General features: G+C 37.8%; 2 protein-coding genes and 1 pseudogene across 23 annotated transcripts in view; 1 reads left to right on the forward strand and 2 right to left on the reverse strand.

Annotated features, from left to right (window-relative positions):
* Window positions 1–22,500, forward strand: part of LOC138060456 (tetratricopeptide repeat protein 28-like) — a 39,044-nt gene that overhangs the window by 3,313 nt on the left and 13,231 nt on the right. For 7 of the 22 annotated variants that reach the window (XM_068906232.1, XM_068906238.1, XM_068906245.1 and 4 more), the window contains 3 exons: window positions 559–605; window positions 849–897; window positions 4,085–4,132. The gene's annotated coding sequence lies outside the window, so the exon portion shown is untranslated. Of the gene's footprint in view, window positions 1–558; window positions 606–848; window positions 898–4,084; window positions 4,133–4,342; window positions 4,392–20,432; window positions 20,537–20,581; window positions 21,445–22,500 lie in introns of those variants that run through there. The other 15 variants (XM_068906246.1, XM_068906248.1, XM_068906247.1 and 12 more) reach the window with 13 other exon arrangements.
* On the reverse strand, window positions 14,287–16,116 carry LOC138059740 (uncharacterized; annotated as a pseudogene).
* On the reverse strand, window positions 16,136–18,040 carry LOC138014413 (uncharacterized). Its single transcript, XM_068861475.1, has 2 exons — window positions 16,913–18,040; window positions 16,136–16,714 (listed from the first exon to the last, which is right to left on the reverse strand). Exons 1-2 carry the CDS (start codon window positions 17,153–17,155, stop codon window positions 16,382–16,384), a joined length of 576 nt encoding a protein of 191 aa, XP_068717576.1. The 5' UTR covers window positions 17,156–18,040; the 3' UTR covers window positions 16,136–16,381.

The raw sequence follows: 22,500 nt of genomic DNA on the forward strand, positions 1-22,500 counted from the left end.
AAGGTAATGGGTAACAATTAGCTTGAGGGGTCACGGTGCTAAATTATTTGTTTCTTGTGTGATCGAACTATATACTGCCCTCCGTTCTTTTCTTGCACATCGAGAAAGTTAGTAAATGATGTGTCTTGAATTCTTCCTGAATAGAGAGGGTTTTTAGTTTTTGAATCCGCTTTGATTCAAAATTGAGGGTGCCACAAAGCAAATGACGATTAAGAATGCATTCAATTAGTTTTAGGCATAACAAACCCGTAATGTCTATTCGCTTTAAAGTCTTAGTTAAAGCTAAGCAAGACCAGAGCCTCGTATAATGTACATGTATGCGTTCTCATTACAACTTTGAACCTCGCCGAACGAAACCATGTATTTTGTGAGTTGTTCCGAGCAATCATGAACAGTCATCTCACCTCGCTCCGTTCTCTTGAGAACTTTTCAGCTTTCCGCTCCAGTTCCACTCTTTTTGCATACTAGGCATAAATGATTTGTGTAATGAAAGTTAAACGTTTTCCTACAAGATTCGATATTGCATGGATAACCACATTAAATCATCAAATTTTGCAGAGTCATTTCTTGTTGTCGAGGACCTCGCATCGATTAGATCCATTTTGGTAAGTTGCTCACTGCAGTTACTCGTTTCTTAATAACACAAACAAGTAATTTATGTGTGATAAACCAGTTCTGATGAATTTTGCGTTACTTTTTGTTTTCTCTTTACCCAGTTTGGATCAAGTTAGTGACTAAGAATTCCCTACATATTTATTTTCTGAAGTGACCACTGTCACTCATGATCAGTTGCAAATGATGCATCTAAATGATCCACCGGTATTATTTATCCCTTAACTTTTTTTCAGCCGTATTCAGTATTCCTGCTCAGAAGGTTTTCAAGAGGAACATTGCAAGGTATTTAGTAATATTAGCTTGCCGGATGTAATAAGTTATTTGTCTGCCGTTGCAAGGTAATAATTGTTTGTTTCTTGTGTGATCCAACTGTACATACTTCCCTCCATTCTTTCCTTAACCATAGAGAAAGTAAGTAAACGATATATCTTGAATTGTTCCTGAAGGAAGAAGGTTTTAACTTTTGAATCCGCTTAGGTTCAAAATTGAGCAAGTCACAAAGCAAATGACCATGAATGCACTCAATCAGTTTTAGCCATAACAAACGCTTATTAATGTCTACTCGCTTTAAAGCACGGTCGGGGGTACCCCCATTTATGCGCTATATAGAAGACAAATATTTTAAGCAAGAGCCGGTACAGCGTAGATTTGATTTTAGTAGTGTACTATCTTTCGGCTGGCGAAAATAGCCTTCTTCAGGTACAATGAAAGTTTACATTGGATTGCTTTTCTGTACACATATATAGTAAGTGGACGTTGACGTAATACTGAAAAAATGTGATAAAATATGGTAGTTACAACAAATTTGAATTCAAATGCTAAGAGTAACGGGAAAATAACTGAAAAGACTGTAAATAATAAACTGAAATCTTATACGTTTCTTGGCGGATATTAAGACCGTTGGGATCAATTGTCATGCCTTTTGAAATTTAAAAAAAGCTTCCCTGGCCTTACCTGCCTTACGGATAGAGTCTGTTGGAAAATATTGTTTCGATAGCAATTAGTTGCATGTCCTTAGAGATGTTGTGGCTCAAGTAAAATTAAGGCCTGGGTCACCCAGCATTTGAACCATTTTTTTGAAAAAAAAAAAAAAAAAAAACTTAAGTAGTTTGCACCCGATTTTTCTCAGACTTGACAGAAAGGTGCATTAGGAGCAGCCCTCTCAGCCTGTATTACTAATTTACCGGAAAGTAATATGATACCTTCAGTAATGGTTACTTTACGCGGCAAATTCGTTGGTTGTGTTCTGAAGTAAATTCCTACCACTAAACAAACAGAAAGTCGGAAAGCAACAGTGGCTATGTCTATGAATAGATGAGATACGATTTATTAGTTTTACGCTTGGAATCCCAGCCAGAATTTATCCCTGTCCGAGGTGGATTCGATCGAGTTATGGTTTGCAATAACAACGCCATTCTCTTAAAATTTTTAGCACAAATAGTTGCACTCGTGGTTCCAACCGTGGTGAAGAAAATCAACATTATAAGTTTGCATTTAGTTGAAAAATATCGAAGAATAAGAATAAATTACATGTGTAACATTTTTGCGCCAAAGTCGAAAAATAGCGCGGCATACGCATAACAATATCTTCAGAAACTCTTCACGAAATACAAGGAAAGGTTACGTTTATACAAACGTTGGCCGTGTAGCACTTATATTTTAAACAGAGTTAACTGAATAGACTGTAATGTGAAGTGCTAGATTTCAATCCCATATAAACCATGTGAGCGTTAGCCCTACAGATGGAAATGGGCTCACACAAGGACAGAGAAAAACTCTGACCAGTGTGGGAATTGAACCCACGACCTTCGGGTTAGGTCTCCGCCGCTCTACCGACTGAGCTACAAGGTCAGACGGGAGCAGGCCGTGGGAAGTGAAGATGTTACAGTCACGGCAATGAACATGTACAAGTAGAAGGAAAGATTACGTTTATACAAACGTTGGCCGTTAATCTTGTGGGAAGGCAATTTTGTCCCACTGTGCTGGCTTGTGGTGATAGGCATGCGCATAACCGCACGCCTACATCTGCCCGCACTACTTTTGAACAGCTGATATTCTCCAAAACTGTGATGTATATAGTATTCCCCATTTTGTGTTCTTCGAAGCTATTGCAATCCTTGGGTTATTCGTGTTAAAGGTTTGTTAAATTATTTCTGTAATTTTTGCTATACTTAAATGCCAATTTTGTTAATTTGCTCGAAGGAAATTATTTCAATATTTTGCGTAAACAGCGTTGCTCACATCGAACAGAAATTTAGCTGGCTGGCGAAATTATGTGTAGTATTATAGTCAGTTGAACTATTTTTGGAGATCTTTTTGCAAGCAGATACAAAACTGCAAACGGAAACTTCTTATATCTTCAAAAACATACCTTGTAGCTTGACGTGTGTCGAAAAAAAAGGTAAAATTAACCTAACAGACCGCTTTTGAAAATGAAAAGGTATAAGTCGCTTGTAATAAGAAACAGATTTTACTTAGTATACTTCAACGAAAATTTGAATCTTCTTACCTAAAGAACAAACGCAAGCTGACTAATTGATAAGTGTTTGGAACGTATCGTTCAAATTTGCTTCGTTTTTACAACGAAATACACGCAGAATCGTAAAGTGTAAGTGTCTGGGAAATAGGGCAACATGTACATACTGTAAATTTTAATACCTGACGTTTTTACAGTTTATACTGGTCGGTGGTGATATGACTTTTAATTTCCAACCATAAATTTCTTAAAAGCAAGGTGACAAGACATAAATGATTTGCACGAAAATTAATGCAGTCAGCTTGGCGACTTTTCAACTAGTTTTTGGTAGATACCTTTTCTTTTCGGCCTGATTACGCAGATTTTTCAGCCAGACTGAAAATTTCATGGAAGACATGTCTTCGTGTGTCTCAGGTTGAAGTTCATGATTTCACTGGTTGAAGCAATTATAAGAATACTGCGTGTTTGTTTATTTATTATACTATTATTTTGTTTGTTTGTTTAGTATAGACCGTATTCATAAATGCCGGTAAAGTAATTATTCTTTTGTCTTTATGCTAATCATTGTAACTAGCCTCGTAAACATGAGCAAAATTCAAAAGAATTTTTGTTCCAAAGTGAGGCTAGTTATGATGATTAGCACAAAGACAAAAGAATAATTTCTTGACCGCTATTTAGGAATACGGTCTATATTCCAGGTGTTCAAATTATCTTTATTATTTAGAATATACCGGTATATTCATCACAAACAAAGGGGCTTATTAATATTACCTAGGCTATGACAATCCTGCAAGTAATAAGCCTCAAGCTTTCATGTTTAGAAACCAATCAGTTAGATTAGGATAGAGTATAGAGTGGCTCTGGGACAAAAGTCGGTAGAGAAATGGGGTACTTTTTTTGTATACTACGCAAGTGATTTTTGTTATGAAAGTTAAAAGTTTTCCTACAAGATTCGATAATGCATGGATAACCACATTAAATCATATTTTGCAGAGTCATTTCTTGTTTTCAAGGACCTCGCGTCGATTAGCATCCATTTTGGTAAGTTGCTCACTGTTTCTCGTTTCTTTATAACATGAACAAGTAATAATTTATGTGTAATAAACCAGTTCTGATTAATTTTGCGTTACTTTTTGTCAGAATTCCTTACAAGTTTATTTTCTGAAGTGCTCACAGTCACTCATGATTAGTTGCAAATGAGGCATCCAAATGATCCACCAGTATTATTTATCCCGTAAATAATTTTTTCAGCCAGATTCATTATTCCTGCTCAAAAGGTTTTAAAAAGGAACATTGCAAGGTATTAAGTGATATTAGCTCGCTGGGTGTACCTGTAATAAGTTATTTGTCTGTCGTTTGATTGAACTGTGAGACAGTGACTAGGTCACTTGTGTTCATTTTGTGTTTATTTTTATTCCAATTATTTTCAACTTCTTTTCATTATCCTAATTACTATTATTTGCTTGTTTACCCATAATTACTCAATTTCCTCATATTTTTGCTTGTGTAGTTGTGTTATCCCCACACATTTCTCTTACCTAATTCCTGTTGTGTAGGAGTGGTAAACTCCTTCTTCCCTTAGGTAAATCCTGTATTAGTGGGTAGTAGATTTACCCCCTAGCCTTATTTGGTTTTTAGTTAGTTTTCTATTTTCCTAAAATCCATTGTAAATTGGCTACCATTTACTTGAAGTAAGTTCAGTCGGTTCAGTTAATTTATCTGAAGAGTGTCAGTCTTAAAGACAAGTCATTTTCCAAGTCTTCTGAGGTGTGAAGTAATATCAATAACATTTGGTATGTTATCAGTATTTTCCTATTTCTTTATTTATGCCTAGCCTTTAGTTTAGTTACTACATATAGCTTTCTGTTCTTGATTTTAGTTCTTAGCAGTGATTGCAAAATGTCATTTGCTATTGTCTAGCTTTATTTATCTATGTTGACCTTTAGTCTGGCACAGCATGTGATTTGCACCTTGAATATTTTTGCTGTTTTCCAATGAGTAATTGCTGTATTTTTGTCTCCTGCTTTGTATCCTTTTAATTGCATTTGATTCCAAATGATCCGTTTGTTACCATTATTTCACAATTACTAGTTTCAATGTACTATTGTGGGATTATTGTGCAATATGTAATTTGAAGCTCTTGCTTTTTTCAAATCCATGCTTCATATAATAGTTCTTGGATTATGACATTGTTTAGTTTGTTTACAATTTGAAGTCATTTTACTCGTTTTGTTGGTAATTTCTTTGCCTTTTAGTTCGCAAGCATGTTTCTTCATGTATCAGCTATTTACCATAGTTTTTATTGTTCAGCAAGTGTAAATAATATCAATTTACTATGTTAAATCCATTGGCTTATTGTGGCTTTGTTTATTTGTTCGTTCCCGATCTCGATCCACTTTGTTTGCGTAGGTATAAATGATTTGTGTTAGAAAGTTATTTCCCACTAGATAATGTTTTACCAAAAGACTTGGCAGTGGATAACCACATGAAATTAAAATTTTTAGAGTTATGAAAAATGGGGCGAGACAAGAAGGAAACGCTTGCAGACAAACACCTGCATTTTGAAAACCGGCAAGTTGACCTGTGATGCATGTCATCAGCTGTCATAAATTGACCAAGAACATATTTGGTCTTCCATAGTGGAAATTGAACTTTGTGCAAGAGAAGGTTAAAAAATTTGGCAAGGAAAATAACGTGCATAACAGGCATTTCTACACACGTGTAAATGAGCACCTTTTCTGGGATAAAAATTATCATATTTTCAAGCATCTTAGTTTGTGTAAACATTGTCAGGATAATTGCGATGTTTCTTGCTTAGAATTTAGTGAAAATGCTACCTCTTTCTATCAAGTTGAACTCAAAAACAGGGAGAGCTTCCATATTGAGCAGATGAAACCGGCCAAACTCAACAAACAAGTTGATCATGTCGGTTTAGCATTACACTTTTAAAATTTACCATTGTGTCAGTTACAGTATGTTTTCTATAATATCGTTGGTTTATAGTTTGAGTTTCACCTCCTTGAAAGGAACATTGAAGAGCGCCTCTCAGCAATTTTCACCTAAGACCGTGCAAGATAAAAAAATCGAAAATTGCGAAAATTTGTCACAATAAAGGACTACCACAACCATTTTTAGAAAAATATGTCTTACTTTGTTTCGATAATTATTTTACTTGGACGGCGACTTTTTCGGTATGGGGCCTTGCGAGCGAATGTTAATGAAACATGCTAATTAGGGAAGAAATTGCCAGCTTTATTCCAGAAATCATAATCTGGGATCAAATCAGGTTTTTCCAGATTTTTCCAGCTTGTTACAAATGCTGTTTTCTAGATTTTTCTAGACATTCCTGCATGCTATTAAATGAAAGGATGTGAAGATCATGTATTAACCCAATGATTCATTCGCGTGCGCTGTTTTGTTGGGCAAGATAACTTGGGAAATTTTCGAGGTTTTGCATTGGAAAGCGAGCGTTAAAAATAAACCATATGCGCAGTAAATGTACACAAGATACTGAGTTCTAGAATTAAGTTCACCTTGAAGAAGAAACAGTGAACTTCCAGATGATGTAAAAATATTGCTAAAAAGTGATTCAAAACACGTCCTAAGGCTCAACTGAAAATGTAAAGGTAGAATTTTTCGAAGCAGCGCGCGTTAAGCAATCAAGAAAGTTTTTGATCGCTAACTAAACAAAGCGCTTGAAAAATATTTATTATAACTCAAAATATGCCTTATGCAATTTACAGTTAAGTCTAACCACTCAATGGATAAAAATTGTTTGAAATTTATTCCAATCGCTTTGTTTTCTTGCAGGTATAAGTGCAAAAAAAAGGGAAAAAAAGCCACTGCCGAACAAAATTTCACCACGTGTTTTCTGCTTGTCAAAATACACAAAACCGCAAGATTAATTTAGTTAATTGATCACTATCATGTTTCATGAGAGAACAAACAAGGTCAAATTGTGTACAAAAATGCTCTTTCGAAAACTTTGACTGAAAGATAACTTACACAACACAAGAAAAACAACAGAGAAAATAGCTGGAAGTTTTCTCGCATTTGCAGAATATAAACGCACGATCGGATTGATTTATTTGTTGAGGATACCGATCTTCCGAGGTATACCGAAGGCGAAAATTCCTTCGATTACAAATTTGTTTTAGGAAAAAAAAAACTTGTTATTTGCAAAAAATCCATCGGTTGATCAATATAAAGCTAAATTCGGGAGCTAATCAATGCCCATTATGACGTTAATTGCTACGAAGGCCTTTAATTCTGCGCGGCTTACTCGATGAAAAAAGGGCAATGCGCTCGGGGATTTTAAGAGTTTTTGACAGGCATACCTACTCGTTTCGTTTACCATTAATTCCCATGGATCATCTTCTATGAAAACTAAGAAAAATATTTAATTCATTACGATTATCTAAAACGAAATAAAGAGCAGTAGCTGCCACGAAATCTGGAATTTGAATATTATCGACCTGATCATTCCAGCGAGCTTCATGTTTATCATCGGTCGCTTGGTTTTCACCGTCTTCTTCGTCACTTTTAAAGTCATCTAAATCAAAATTGTTGTCTCTAGTATCCCCTCCTCTTACAGGAAAACCATAAAAGATCCCTTAGATCCCTAGATCCTCCGAATCCGAAAAAAAAAGCATGAATATCCTCATCGTTTGATGCGTAATTGGGCGCATCGGCTGTTGTCTCCGCGTAATTTGATCGCGCGGTCGAAAGAGCAAAAAGCCAGCCCTTGTGAGGTCTCTTATCAGCTGTCAAAATATGCTCACAACACGGCAAATGATTGGTCAATTATCCTACTAAATCTCCATAACAACAGAAAATTTAGATTTCCTAAGGGAGACTGGGTAGAGGCCTAAGATCAACTCCGATCAAGACGCCATTTTGTACGGCCGGTTGAGGCCGGTTTAGGTATTTCAGGGGTCATCGCGCGCGGCCGGTTGAGGCCGGTTTAGGTGTCAATGGGTTAATTTCCAGCTTTTTTCAAGGATATTCCAGTTTTTCATGATTTTCCTCTGCCTTTTCCCACCAGTTAATTTTATTCCTTGATGGTTTTAACTTTTGGTTCCTTTAAGGCAATTCAGCCATTGGTAACTTTTTAAATTTATCAGGAGTGACTTTACTAAGCTTCTTACTCTAAGCAGTCAAATGCACAACAAAAACAGGCATCATTTTCTTGTCTGTATAAAGAACTACCAAAGATCATTGAATACTTTGTTTAACTATAAAGTTATTGGTCGCTAGTGGTAATCAGGCAGTCATGTCTTGTACCTTCCCTTGTAGAACCAGACACTGTGTAATCTATGTAAATCCTATTTAACGACCTTATGTAAATGGTATGTTATGATATACATAAATTGTATACAGGACCCTTATTCAAAGGCTATGTTATACGTATGCCTCATGTATATATTTTGAAAGGAAATGCTATGTTTTATCTAGTCAAATGGAACCTTTACGTAGCATATGTAAAGGCTATGTTATGGGGTTTTTGTGTCCAAAAATAAAAATGGTTTCAACATAGTTTATACGTAGATTCGAAACAGAAAATACACAACACATACATAATTATCCTGCTCCTATAAAATAATATTCCAGCAAATCAGAAATGTGCTGGAAACTACAAAAAATCCATTGTAGTCAAGCTATTAACAGTTATTACCATAGCTCACAGACAAAAACAATTAGACGACAGATTTTAAAGCAGTTATATATTTTTATTGCATGAACCTAAGCATTTAATTCATGCCAAAATCTTTGAATTGGGTTCTTGTTTTAAATTTAACGAGACCCTCCGTGAGGGTACACTGGGTTGCCTGTGGTATGTGCAGCGTTCCAGACAATTTTTTTTCAAGTTGGGGGGTCATTAAGACCATTTAAGGGGTCACCCAGAAGTCATACCAGCAGAGGCCCTTTGGCTCACAGGTCCTCACACGTTCGCACGACGAACAGATCCTTTTCTGAGGTTAAAACCTGGCTACCAGCCTATTAATTAATCATTTGTCGGAAAGAAGAAATTCCTGTCCTCTTTGGAAATTTTAGACACGCATTGCTTACATGTGGTAGTGAAGTAAAACAGCAATTTATTCCATATAAAATGTCAACTGAGCTGTGTGTTGTCTTCCAGGAGATTCAAGTTGTCCTTGCATAATATGTAGCTCTAGCAGTGCACGATATTGATTTGGTATTGTCTATCATTGTAGTGCCATGATAGAAGTCTTGGGTAAATAGCCTTAGAAGACATGTGGTTACTAGCAAAGTACTGAACCCAGAAAGATTGAAGAAAATAAATGGGAAGTGAGAAACATTGGCTTCTGGGCTGACATGTTGATAATTTTCAAGCTCCCTCACATCTTCTTTCACCTCAAGTTTAAGCGTGCCCTCTGAGCATCTGACAGCTTTGTAATACTTTTACTAAAGTTAACCCTGTCCGGCGGGGTTAGTATCTGGATGGGTGACCTCAAACATATACCCCTTCGTAAAACAGGAGCATTGGACCGAAAATACTATTAACGCTAACCAATGCGAACTCAGCAAGGTACAGATTTTGTTAGCTTGCTTTATGCAAAAACAAATGTTGATGCAAAAGTAAATTGATACACAGTTTTTAGAAAGAGCAGAGGGAAGTTTCCTGGACGGTCGTTCGAGAATAACATATTTACGACATGAAAACAACATTAACTTTGAACCGTGAATATAGAATATAAAAAGTTACGATCAGCGACAAACATTTTTGGGAGATTTTTGCTACGTTCAATTTTGTTATTGTACTTTTGCTTGCACAAATTAATCGCAAAATCGAAAGTGACATCGCCGGAATTCAGCAGGCGCCGTGATTAATTTTGTGTCAAATGATGGCAAGGTACCGGGTTTTCGTAAGTTTCTTTTTCTGTCAAGTGTTATAGAGTTTGACAATAAATGAGCAAAGTCAAAAACAAAGATCACAATCGCCCAAACTCTTGAGGTTGACCCCGGGGTTGACCATTGTTTCTGCTGAGTCAAAAATTTACTCTCCAAGACAAGGTTATGTATCACCAGGTAATTCCATCATTTTGGAAATAGCAGCTACTTTATTGTTCATCGGCGTCACAATTTAGTTTTGTCCAATATACACAAACGGATACAATTCGTCAATTCCGATAGTCCATTGGTACCAATGGTAGGATTGGTACCAATAGAAAAGAATGTCATTCCAATGGTTCTGTTGGTGAATATGCATTTCATTAAGGGGACTTTCACTATTTTCCCAATTATGATGGTCTATTGGTACCAATCGTACCATTGGTACCTATAGAAAATGATGTCATTTCAATGGTTCTACTGGTGAAATTATTTTCTCATGTGATCTAGCTGGGTACAGCCTACAGGGCAATTCCGATGGTCTATTGGTACCAATGGTACGATCGGTACTAATAGAAAATTATGTCATTCCAATGGTTCTATTGGTGAAAAAAAAAGTTCCCTTTCACACCAAGTAAAGGCACGCAATAATTATAATGATTATTCCTCGTTCTACAAGCCAACCACAAAAAACAAGTTCGCTTTTACACCAAGTAAAAGCACGGAATAATTATTATAAGGAGATGCTTCCGTGAAGCATACACTGGGTTGCCCGTGGTACGTGTTACAGAAAATCAGAAGGCACTGAATTGTGTGGTATTGAACTACAACATTCCAGTCTCTGAAGAATAACAAATAAAGGAGAAGCGAGAAACATTGTCTTCTGGGCTGACATGTTGATAATTTTCAAGTTCCCTCACAACTTCTTTACACCACAAGTTTAAGCGTGCCCTCTGAACATCTGACAGCTTTGTAGTACCAAAGTTCACTGAAGTTAATCCCTGTCCTGCAGGGTTAGTGTTTGGATGGGAGACCAAAACAATATACCCCTCATCAAACAGAAGCATCGGACCGAAAATACTGTTAACGCTAACAAATTGGGAGACCAAAACAATATACCCCTCATCAAACAGAAGCATCGGACCGAAAATACTGTTAACGCTAACAAATGCAAACTCAGCAAGGTACAGATTTTGTTAGCTTGCTTTATGCAAAATAAGAACATCATTCTAAAAGCTTATTCTACGCAAAAAGTAGGTTCTGGAGGTAATTTTGAGAGTGGAAATCAAGGTTACGCGGCAGACGGCAAATACAAACTCACGATTTAATTGACTCAACACACCAGAAAGACGCTAACCTCATTTTGACAAGATAATGCTTTACTATTGCCATTAAAACTATCCAGTTACGCTCGCATATCATAAAACATGATGAATTCATAAAGGCCACCTTTTCCAGCGAACAATTTTTGAAACAAACAACATATTTGCTATTAGAGGCAAAAACCCCTTCCTATTTCATTACGTGCGTGAAGAGAAGAAACTCAGTCGTTTCAAATATGCGCAATATTGCAACAAACTAAATTTCAGGATCAAACCGTTTACATGAAGAACCTTTTCCTTGAATAATGAAGCACAAAATAGATGACAAGCTTTCTTTCAATAATCCTTGGCTGTCACATTTCCAATTATTTGTTTTTTTACCTGAAGATTGTGCAGAGTTGATCACAGATCCACGTAAGGTGTTCGATTCATTCTCTGTCTTTGTTGAACCCATAAGTTACCAGAGAATTTTCCATTTGATTTCAGTGTTCTACATAACAGCACAGTTGGTAAATATTATTTTAAGAAATGCAGCTCACTTTGATTTCGACTCGACAGGCGATAGATTGTTGTCGAGGTCCATTACTCTTCGCTTTTGAGATTCCAGGTGTTGGTTTTTCACCGCCTGCCTAGTTTATCCAACTGACTTTCCATTATTGAGCTCCATAAGGGTATATTTTGTTTAAGGATCCACTAAAACGCCATTCGCGTTACATCACTTTCGACGCCATTGGACACAGTAGAATCATTAACTTAGCCTGCCACCAGAGAAATCTACGCAGTTCCACTACCCTCTCGATCCTATGAAAATACGCGCAGAAGGCTCTATGCACACCACCACTTACCAGGGGAGTGACAGGCAAGACTTTTACCGACACGGAAGAAAAAAAAAAAAACACCGAACAAATGCAAAACACTTTCCGACTGGGATTGCCATACGGCAACCCAGTAAATATTCCTCGTTCTATAAGCTTACCACGCAAAACAAGTTCGCTTTTACACCAAGTAAAAGCATGCAATAATTATTATGAATATTCCTCGTTTAATAAGCCAACCACACAAAACAAGTTCGCTGTTACACCAAGTAAAAGCACGCAGTAATTACGATGAATATTCCTCGTTCTATAAGCCAACCACGTCGTTTTCACACCAAGTAATAGCGCGCTATAATTATTATGAATATTCCTTGTTCTGTAAGCCAACCAGGCAAAACAAGTTCGCTGTTACACCAAGTAAAAGCACGCAATAATTATCATGAATATTCCACGTTCTGTAAGCCAACCACGCAAAACGAGTTCGCTTTTACACCAAGTAATAGCGCGCTATAATTATTGTGAATGTACCTCGTCCTTAATAAGCCAAGCACGCAAAGCAAGTTGGCCTTTACACCAAGTAAATGCACGCAATAATTATTATGAATATTCCTCGTTCTATAAGCCAACCACGCAAAACAAGTTTGCTGTTACACCAAGTAAAAGCACGCAATAATTATGATGAATATTCCTCGTTCTATAAGCCAACCACGCAAAACAAGTTCGCTTTCACACCAAGTAATAGCGTGCTATAATTATTATGAATATTATAAGCCAAGCACACAAAACAAGTCCGCTTTTACACCAAGTAAAAGCGCGCTATAATTATTGTGAATGTACCTCGTCCTATAAGCCAAGCACGCAAAACAAGTTGGCCTTTACACCAAGTAAATGCACGCAATAATTATTATGAATATTCCTCGTTCTATAAGCCAACCACGCAAAACAAGTTTGCTATTACACCAAGTAAAAGCACGCAATAATTATTATGAATATTCCTCGTTCTATAAGCCAACCACGCAAAACAAGTTCGTTTTCACACCAAGTAAAAGCACGCAATAATTATGATGAAAATTCCTCGTTCTATAAGCCAACCACGCAAAACAAGTTCGCTTTTACACCAAGTAATAGCGCGCAATAATTATTATGAATATTGCTCGTTTGAAAGCCAACCACAAAAAACAAGTTCGCTTTTACACCAAGTAAAAGCACGCAATAATAATCTTGAATATTCCTCGTTCTGTAAGCCAACCGCGCAAAACAAGTTCGCTTTTACACCAAGTAATAGCGCGCTATAATTATTGTGAATGTACCTCGTCCTTAATAAGCAAAGCACGCAAAACAAGTTGGCCTTTACACCAAGTAAATGCACGCAATAATTATGATGAATATTCCTCATTCTATAAGCCAACCACGCGAAACAAGTTTGCTGTTACACCAAGTAAAAGCACGCAATAATCATCTTGAATATTCCTCGTTCTGTAAGCCAACCGCGCAAAACAAGTTCGCTTTTACACCAAGTAACAGCGCGCTATAATTATTGTGAATGTACCTCGTCCTTAATAAGCAAAGCACGCATAACAAGTTGGCCTTTACACCAAGTAAATGCACGCAATAATTATGATGAATATTCCTCGTTCTATAAACCAACCACGCAAAACAAGTTTGCTGTTACACCAAGTAAAAGCGCGCAATAATTATGATGAATATTCCTCATTCTATAAGCCAACCACGCAAAACAAGTTGGCCTTTACACCAAGTAAAAGCACGCAATAATTATAATGAATATTCCTCGTTCTACAAGCCAACCACGCAAAACAAGTTCGCTTTCACACCAAGTAAAAGCGTGCTATAATTATTATAAATATTTTGAATTGCGGTCGTTTCGCCAACGAGTCGTTTCGCCAACGACTCGTTCGCCAACGTCTCAGGTCGATTCGCCAACGTCCTAAGTCGCTTGGCCAATGTCCTACTGGTCAATTCGCCAACGATGAAAACCGATGCAATTTGAAAACATATCAACAAATATCGTTGGCAATCAAAATCGCTTATCACACGTGTGATATTGCTTTCTTACTTTGCTAATTTTAAAGCAGCGAGCTTTTTTCTTTGTTTAGTTGAAAATAAAATATTATTCACTAACTGGAATAATAAACTCAAATCAAAAGAATAAAAATGTGAAATAGCAGACTTTAAAGTAATTCACACACAAAAACTGATACCGACATGTTCATTTCATGGCGCCGCTGCCGCCGCATAATTAATATAAGAGGTTGTCGGCACGAGTGTAAACAGACATTCACGGACAAAATCTTAAAATTACAGAACATTCGGCGCATCAGTAAAATATTCCTTGCAAGCACTGTCTTGAGGTAGAGAATATTTTCGCGTTTCAAGCGATTTCTTTGAGTCAGTAGATCCTGAGATATCGCTTTTTTTTTAGAACGGCTTTTTACAAGCGGTATCATTCCATGGAAGATCCATAACAATAGGTGTGAAAAAGTACCAATTTCACGCTACAGAATATTTTGTTAACAATATTTTTTTCCCGTATGATCGAGTTAGAATTAAAATGGAACGCAGTCAAGTAAATAACAACAGCAATTTTATTACAATATAGTATCAAATATTTAGAAGCACAAAAAACCTATGAAACCTATTTACAAAACCTGATTGAAACCTATTTATTATCTCAGTGAAATCAATTTATCCTATTTACAGAGAAGTTCTAGTTCGCACGAGCTGGTCCGTTAAGCCGTGAACAAGTCTTCAGTAGTTGGGCGGCAGTCTTTTCGTTGTTCTCATACTTTTCCCAGCTTGCGAATAGCTTAGCCTGGATATTCCTAGTGACACTACGTTGAATTCGTTTAAGTTTATTGTCTGATACAAGCCTGATTGTCACGGCTGTAAGTTTTGCCTCCCTATCAAGCAACTCAATTAATAAATACAACGGCAAACCGCATTGTCCCCCCGCTCGGCGATTGAGTGCGTTATGCCAACCTTCTAGATCATTATTAGTTCGGATCGGCTGTTTGTAGACGCACCAGTTTCTCGGAGTAAACACCTGGCTTTCGATCCACTGCCGCCTGACATACTCGACGAGACTCCTCAGCTGCTCTGTTTGGGCCTGGGCCTCGAGGCGGACGAACATCGGCAAGATCTCTAGGTATGGAAGGAATGGTAGGGCCATTATCTTTCTGATGTACCGGTACACCGCATCGTCACCGGAGTAAGCCGTCTGAAGGCCAAGCTCTTGTACCTTAAAGTAAAACAAAATCAAAATTAAAAAAGATACACAAAAAAGTATAAACAACAATTAAAATGCAATACACACCTTCCTCCAGACTGCTTGTGTCCAGTGAAAAACGCATCCTTGGATTTTAACTGTTGGTAGGACTGCTCGGAGAGCCGACCACAGCGCCTTCTCGAAGTCCACGGTGACTTTCCTGGCGGCGACCTCGGGCATCAGTTGGATTAGCTTCTAGAGCACCTAGAAATATTGTAGTATATATCATATCCTGAGATTTACACACTGGAAAGCCGATACCAGTTTTGTCAATATGCTAATAATGAATTTCGCAGAGAGTTGTTTAAGAGAAATAAGAGAAATTAGAAAAATAAGTTATCTTCTCTAAAAATAAAGTGAACATACCTTTTTATAGTCCTTTCCCTTCTTGCTGGACATGAGTACGTATGCTAGGGGCACCTGCTTGGCATACTCCCCAGATCTAACAAACGCATTCACTGTTAAGAGCTGCTTGAAAGGGTGGCGAACAAGCTTAAACGTTCCATCTATGTACCAGGTCTTAGCACGGGCCAGGGTGTTAAGCTGCTCCTGTCTTGCAAATAGTAGGTGGCGCCTATCCTTTACTTCGAGGTCAGCACGGAGGAAACCTTCAGGTAGACATTCATCAACCAGCTCGAAGTCGAGATCTCGTGGGTGTTCTGGGCGGAGTTTTTGACGTAGACGATTGGCCTGTCTTGCGATGTATTCCGGTTTGGGCAGGGCTGCACACGGGGCTTCAGTCAGTTCTTCCATCAGGACCTACATGTATAGACAGAAATAATAATAACAATATTAATACTTAGTCGACTACTCCCTGGAAGGGATGTATATTTACTAAACAACCAACATCGTAACCTTTGAAAACTCGTAACTGACTATTGAGTCTGGTCAATAATATAACTGATTATCTTTTGATACAGGCTTGATTTATGGAAACATGTGGAAAGATGTAATTCTGGTCAGTTATTATAATTTCAAGTTGCCAAAAATTTCAATGTCAATAGAAAGAGAAAAAGATTTAAAACCACACCTCATTTACTATTGCTGAAGCTGGCTTGAATTTGTCCTCCAATGCTCTTGACTTTACAGTTGAAATTATTTTGGCCGCCGTAACAGCTCCCATCTCCACTGCATGGTTGTGCGCACTCTTCCCTGCTTGGAAGGTCCCGTCCTGCTCCGTCACTGAGGCCTTGCACGCATTTCCCTGTGGACGCATCGTACACTGCCAGTAAGTTGCGTAGGGACGCCTGGAGTGGACGTTGTAGGTGAACTCACCAAAATTGTTTTCATCTGAGAATAGTGGCGTCCCGCTCTCTTCTAAACTCTCAGGTTCAGGAAGGCTTGCAGACGGCTAAAAGATAAAACAAGACAAATCTGTCAATGTTCATGTGATAGAAGTCTTTTAAGACCTAAGACCGAAAACCTAAGCTTCAGTAAGGAGAGACGGTATTTCTATAACGGCATAAATAAATGGTATATTTCTAAGGAGAGATTTTTCTCTCTTAAAGCAACCCACCAAAGTTACATAAACATAAGTGCATGTACTTACCATTGAGGGGTCATTCATCAACGAGTCCATATCTTCCTCCATTCCGCTACTCTCGAAGTATGGTGTCTCCATGCACACCTGGCAACTCCAGTCGATTCCCTCTCCAGACCGTACAGCGGCGCGGTACTGGGCTCGGGATATTCCAGTATCGCAGGTACGATGTTGCCAACGGTAGCAGCCGTCACATTGAAGGCCTTCCTGGCGCGGGCGAACGGCGAAGTTACACACGTTGCAGATGTTCATGATGTAAAGCTGGAATTGTATTCAGTTGCTCTAAAGCTCGAATGAAGATCCTGTATCTTTTTGGGCCTTTTATACTTATGCATCGGATCAGAAAGGTAAGTGCGATAAAATTCACAGATCTGATTGGTTAACCGGAAACATCCATATTCGAATAAGCTCACATAGGCGACGCTAATTAAGATGCGACGCTAATCAGTGTCAATTGTTTGACTTGTGACTGGGAAAGACTGGTTAATATTGCACACACGCGCTAAAGAAATTTTTTACACGTAGAGAACTGCCGTCGCACGCGCAGGGAAAATAATTCCAGGCGAGGGAATGAAATAAATGATAACACAGGAAAAGACTGGTTAACATTGCACACACGCGCTGAAGACTTTTTTTTACTCGTAGAGAACTGCCGTCGGAATGGAATAAATGACAACACACACAAGTGTAAACTTTTATTTAGACGTTGGCGAATTGACTAGTAGGACGTTGGCCAAGCGACTTAGGACGTTGGCTAAACGACCTTAGACGTTGGCGAACGGGTCGTTGGCGAAACAACTCGTTGGCGAAACGACCGGATACCAATATTTTAAGCCAAGCACACAAAACAAGTCCGCTTTTACACCAAGTAAAAGCGCGCTATAATTATTGTGAATGTACCTCGTCCTATAAGCCAAGCACGCAAAACAAGTTGGCCTTTACACCAAGTAAAAGCACGCAATAATTATGATGAATATTCCTCGTTCTATAAGCCAACCACGCGAAGCAAGTTCCCTGTTACACCAAGTAAAAGCACGCAATAATTATGATGAATATTCCTCGTTCTGTAAGCCAACCACGCAAAACGAGTTCGCTTTTACACCAAGTAATAGCGCGCTATAATTATTGTGAATGTACCTCGTCCTTAATAAGCCAAGCACGCAAAACAAGTTGGCCTTTACACCAAGTAAATGCACGCTATAATTATTATGAATATTCCTCGTTTTGTAAGCCAACCACGCAAAACAAGTTCGCTTTTACAACAAAGAAAAAGCATGTACGCAATAATTATTATGAATATTCCTCTTTCTAAAGGCAACCAGGCAAAACAAGTTCGCTGTTACACCAAGTAAAAGCACGCAATAATTATGATGAATATTCCTCGTTCTATAAGCCAACCACGCGAAACAAGTTCCCTGTTATACCAAGTAAAAGCACGCAATAATTATGATGAATATTCCTCGTTCTATAAGCCAACCACGCAAAATAAGTTCGCTTTCACACCAAGTAATAGCGCGCTATAATTATTATGAATATTATAAGCCAAGCACACTAAACAAGTCCGCTTTTACACCAAGTAAAAGCGCGCTATAATTATTGTGAATGTACCTCGTTCTATAAGCCAAGCACGCAAAACAAGTTGGCCTTTACACCAAGTAAAAGCAAGCAATAATTATCATGAATATTTCTCGTTCTGTAAGCCAACCACGCAAAACAAGTTGGCTTTTACAACAAAGAAAAGGCATGTACGCAATAATTATTATGAATATTCCTCGTTCTAAAGCCAACCACAAAAAACAAGTTCGCCTTTACACCAAGTAAAAGCACGCAATAATTATCATGAATATTCCTCGTTCTAAAGCCAACCACGCAAAACAAGTTCGCTTTTACACCAAGTAATAGCGCGCTATAATAATTATGAATTCATAAAGGCCACGTTTTCTAGCGAACAGTTTTTTGAAACAACATATTTGCTATTAGAGGCAAAAACCCCTTCCTATTTCATTACGTGCATGAAGAGAAAAAACTCAGTCGTGTCAAATATGCGCAATATTACAACAAACTAAAATTTCAGGATCAAACCGTTTCCATGAAGAACCTTTTCCTTGAATAATGAAGCACAAAATAGACGACAAGCTTTCTTGCAAATAAGCCTTGGCTGTCACATTTCCAATTATTTTTTCTTACCTGAAGACTGTGCAGATTTGATCACAGATCCACGTAAGGTGTTCGATTCGTTCTCTGTCTTTTCAAAACAAAATAGAAAATAGAGCTAAATATTGTTACCTCTTACCATTAATTATCCGAAAATAAGTCCTACAATCTTCTAATTTGCAAAATCAAAAAAAAAAAATGAAACTGGAAGTATGAGACAAGATATTACAAAGTCATAAATGCTAGCGCCCTCATTTTTTGAATGACCTTTACAAAAGAGTGATAAATGTATTTTTTTGGATTATAGTCTCTATAACTCAATCAATAAGACTGGAATTTTGCAGAGTGGTTAAGCATTTGAATCAAAAACCCTGTGAGGGGAGTCGGAATGTATGGCAAAAACATCTACTTCGTGTACGAAATACAGATGACATAAAATAATGGAAACAGGCGACAAGAAACAATATCACACCAAAACATAACGTCTTGCAAACAGTAGTTAAACAATAATTATGTTACCATTTGTGTCTGGTGCCCCACGAAGGAGCCATATTAAATTAAAGATGAACTGTCCAAGTGAAATTAAGATTGGTTATTTAATAGTAATACATGAAGCAGCAGTTAACCTAGCAACCTTTGTAGCTTTCTTAATTGGTGTTGCTAGAAGAATCCTCCTTACAAGAAGGGGTTTGTCTCCACTAACTAAAACATTCACTAATTAGCAGGTAGTTTGAGGGGAATATTGTGTGTGAATGGTGGCTGAGTTGAGGAAACATCATACACAAAAGTTAGGGTTAGTCTGTAGAATGAGGGGGAGAAATTTACAAAGCAAACTCTCAACCCCAAAATAAGGCTAACAAATGAAACAAATTCTGTGTGAAATTAAAAACTCTAATCACAGAAACAGCCAGATAGTACATGTATGAAAAACTGAATCACGTAGGAGGGATTAACAAATATTTGACCATAAAAATTATTCAGCTGACGTGGCCGGCTTGGCGGTGATATCTCCAAAAAGGCTCGTGGTGTATGAGGCCACCTAAGCAGAAACAGCCACAAGTCAGAAAGGGACCTTGCCGAGTGCTGGAATATGTACTCACTAGATGCAGATGTAGAAGTCCTTTAAGGCCTTTTACTGACACCTTGAAAACAATATGAAACAGAGAGTTACTGTATTGATATGTACTATTTGATTGAGTAAAAGGGCTAGATCGGACACTTTTTTTTTTCTTTTCTTTAAATAAGCCCTCAGACCCCCAAAAATAGATGCCTGTGATCCTTGAGTGTGAAATAGTTATGCTATATTTTTTTAAGTTCTCTGTGTGGTGTTGCTAGTCAAGCCTAACAATAAATACAGTCATTGTTATTTTTTAAGGTATGTTCCAGGGCTCATGCTCTGTGGAACAAAATGTGATCATATTGATCAGCCACAGGTTAGCTTATTTGTTGGGGCCAAACTGCACAAAGGCAAAGAAAAAGGTAAAACGTAGCAGTAGTGATAGGCTACAAATTGCTTTTCTTCAGGGGAGGATATTCTACAAGTAACTGGAATCATTGCTTTGTCCCCAGATGGTACAAAATAGGAAGGAGTTGCCATGGAATAGTATGGCTTTTTTGCATAGTCATACCTAAGGGGGCAAGGACATGGTATTTACAATAACTTATCAGTTTTGCATTGTTTTGCTGTGATCCATTTTAAGTTTAGTCTATATATTACCTCGAGATCAAACATTGTTTGCCATGTTATGAAGTGTTCTTACACATCTGTCCTTCTGTGGAATGTTTGTTTCCAGGCTTTAAAGTAATTAAGTAGTTGGTTTAAGTTGGTAACACGTTGATCTGTTATTGACTGCAGTGAACTGTTATCTTTGAAGACATTCCAAAGCATTTCACATTTTCATAAGTTCTTGTATCTTTTCTGTGGTGTTTTCATGAAAAGCCATGTCTTTGCAAACTTTTTCGGACAGAGTATTAACAGCAAGCTTTACTCGTATTTTATTTAAATTATCAAGATGGAATTACAAGCGCCCTGATTAAACCGTATTTGTTGTTTGTTGATTTTCCCAAGCCGGTGAAATCTTGCAAATAGTTTTAAAATATTGTTGGTAAAATTGACTGCGGCGGGGAATCCGATTCGTCGCGAGCGATTTTAAGTGAGCAAGTTTGAAGTTCTGAAACGCTGCTATATCCAAATATATCCACCTGGTTTTTTACCATGTTATGTAAAAGCTATCGATCTTAAACATATGTAAAATTTAGAGTGTGAAATCTACCTATTACAGACTTAATGTCAAAACCCGGCCACAAGAAATGGACCCTAAAAACACTGCTGCCATAGTGCCGCCGCAGTCGTGTTGTTGGATATACCTCGTTCGTTAATCCATGAGGTAAGCACCGCGACACTGCGGCACTAGCCACTCTACTCAGCTCAATTTAACCGTAAGTCGACTAAGGCACTGCAGCACCAGCCATTCTACTGAATTCACTCTATCTGACACAAACTGCGCAAAAACCACTTTCGTTCAGTTCGGTACTGCGGCTAGCGTCGCGAACGTAAATGCTCCTTTGTGGACGGGTATTCAGCAATCGCTCCAATTGCGAAAATCGAGTAAGCAAGATATGTAAGACCATGTAATCATGTATCGTTGTACGAGACTGCGAGCACTCACTTTTCCAGTTGTCCCTGAAGCGAGTACATTGATCAGTGCAGCCAGATTGTATCACTGCCCGTGAAACTAATGGTTATTATTTTCTTATTAATTGCTTTTAAAAGGTGTTTTTGAGATAGATGATATAATTTTTGGGTACGACGATATGCCCACGGCATTGTGATCGATTTGGAATCCGATTGAGATGTAATAAGAAAAATTACGCCTGCCCACATGAATGGGCATCACACATGGCAGTGAAAGGGGAGCGCGGATTAACCTTTGCTCAGTTTTAAAAACTTGACTTGCGCTTGACTTGCTGTTCTAGCGAAATTTCAACTATTTATAACCGAAGTTGTAGCACAGTGGCGAAGTTACCATGAAAACAAGATAGCCACTGAAAAACACGCTATATTTTATCTTTAAACGCGAATATCTCAAAAACGAACTTGGTGACTCCCATTTTTTATTGCTGGAGAGTAATTGGCACGCTAAGACAAAACTCATTGCAAAGTTTAAAAAAATTCTTTGCAGCAGATTCATAGCCACCTTCACAATTGGGAAATTTTAATGTGGTTCTGAATCTGCATGCTAAAGATTTTTTTTTAACTTTGCAAAGAGTTTCATTTTAGCCTGCTAATCGCTTTTCAGCAATAAAAAATAGGGGACACTTTAGTTCGTTTTTGAGATACTATGTGCTTTAACACAAAATATAGGGCGTTTTTAGATGGTTCTTCTGTTGCTATGGTAATTTATTACGTCACAGTAACATGTGCATCTTGTTTAACGATTATC

This window comes from Montipora capricornis, chromosome 8, assembly GCF_036669925.1.
Source record: "Montipora capricornis isolate CH-2021 chromosome 8, ASM3666992v2, whole genome shotgun sequence".
Lineage (NCBI taxonomy): Eukaryota > Metazoa > Cnidaria > Anthozoa > Scleractinia > Acroporidae > Montipora > Montipora capricornis.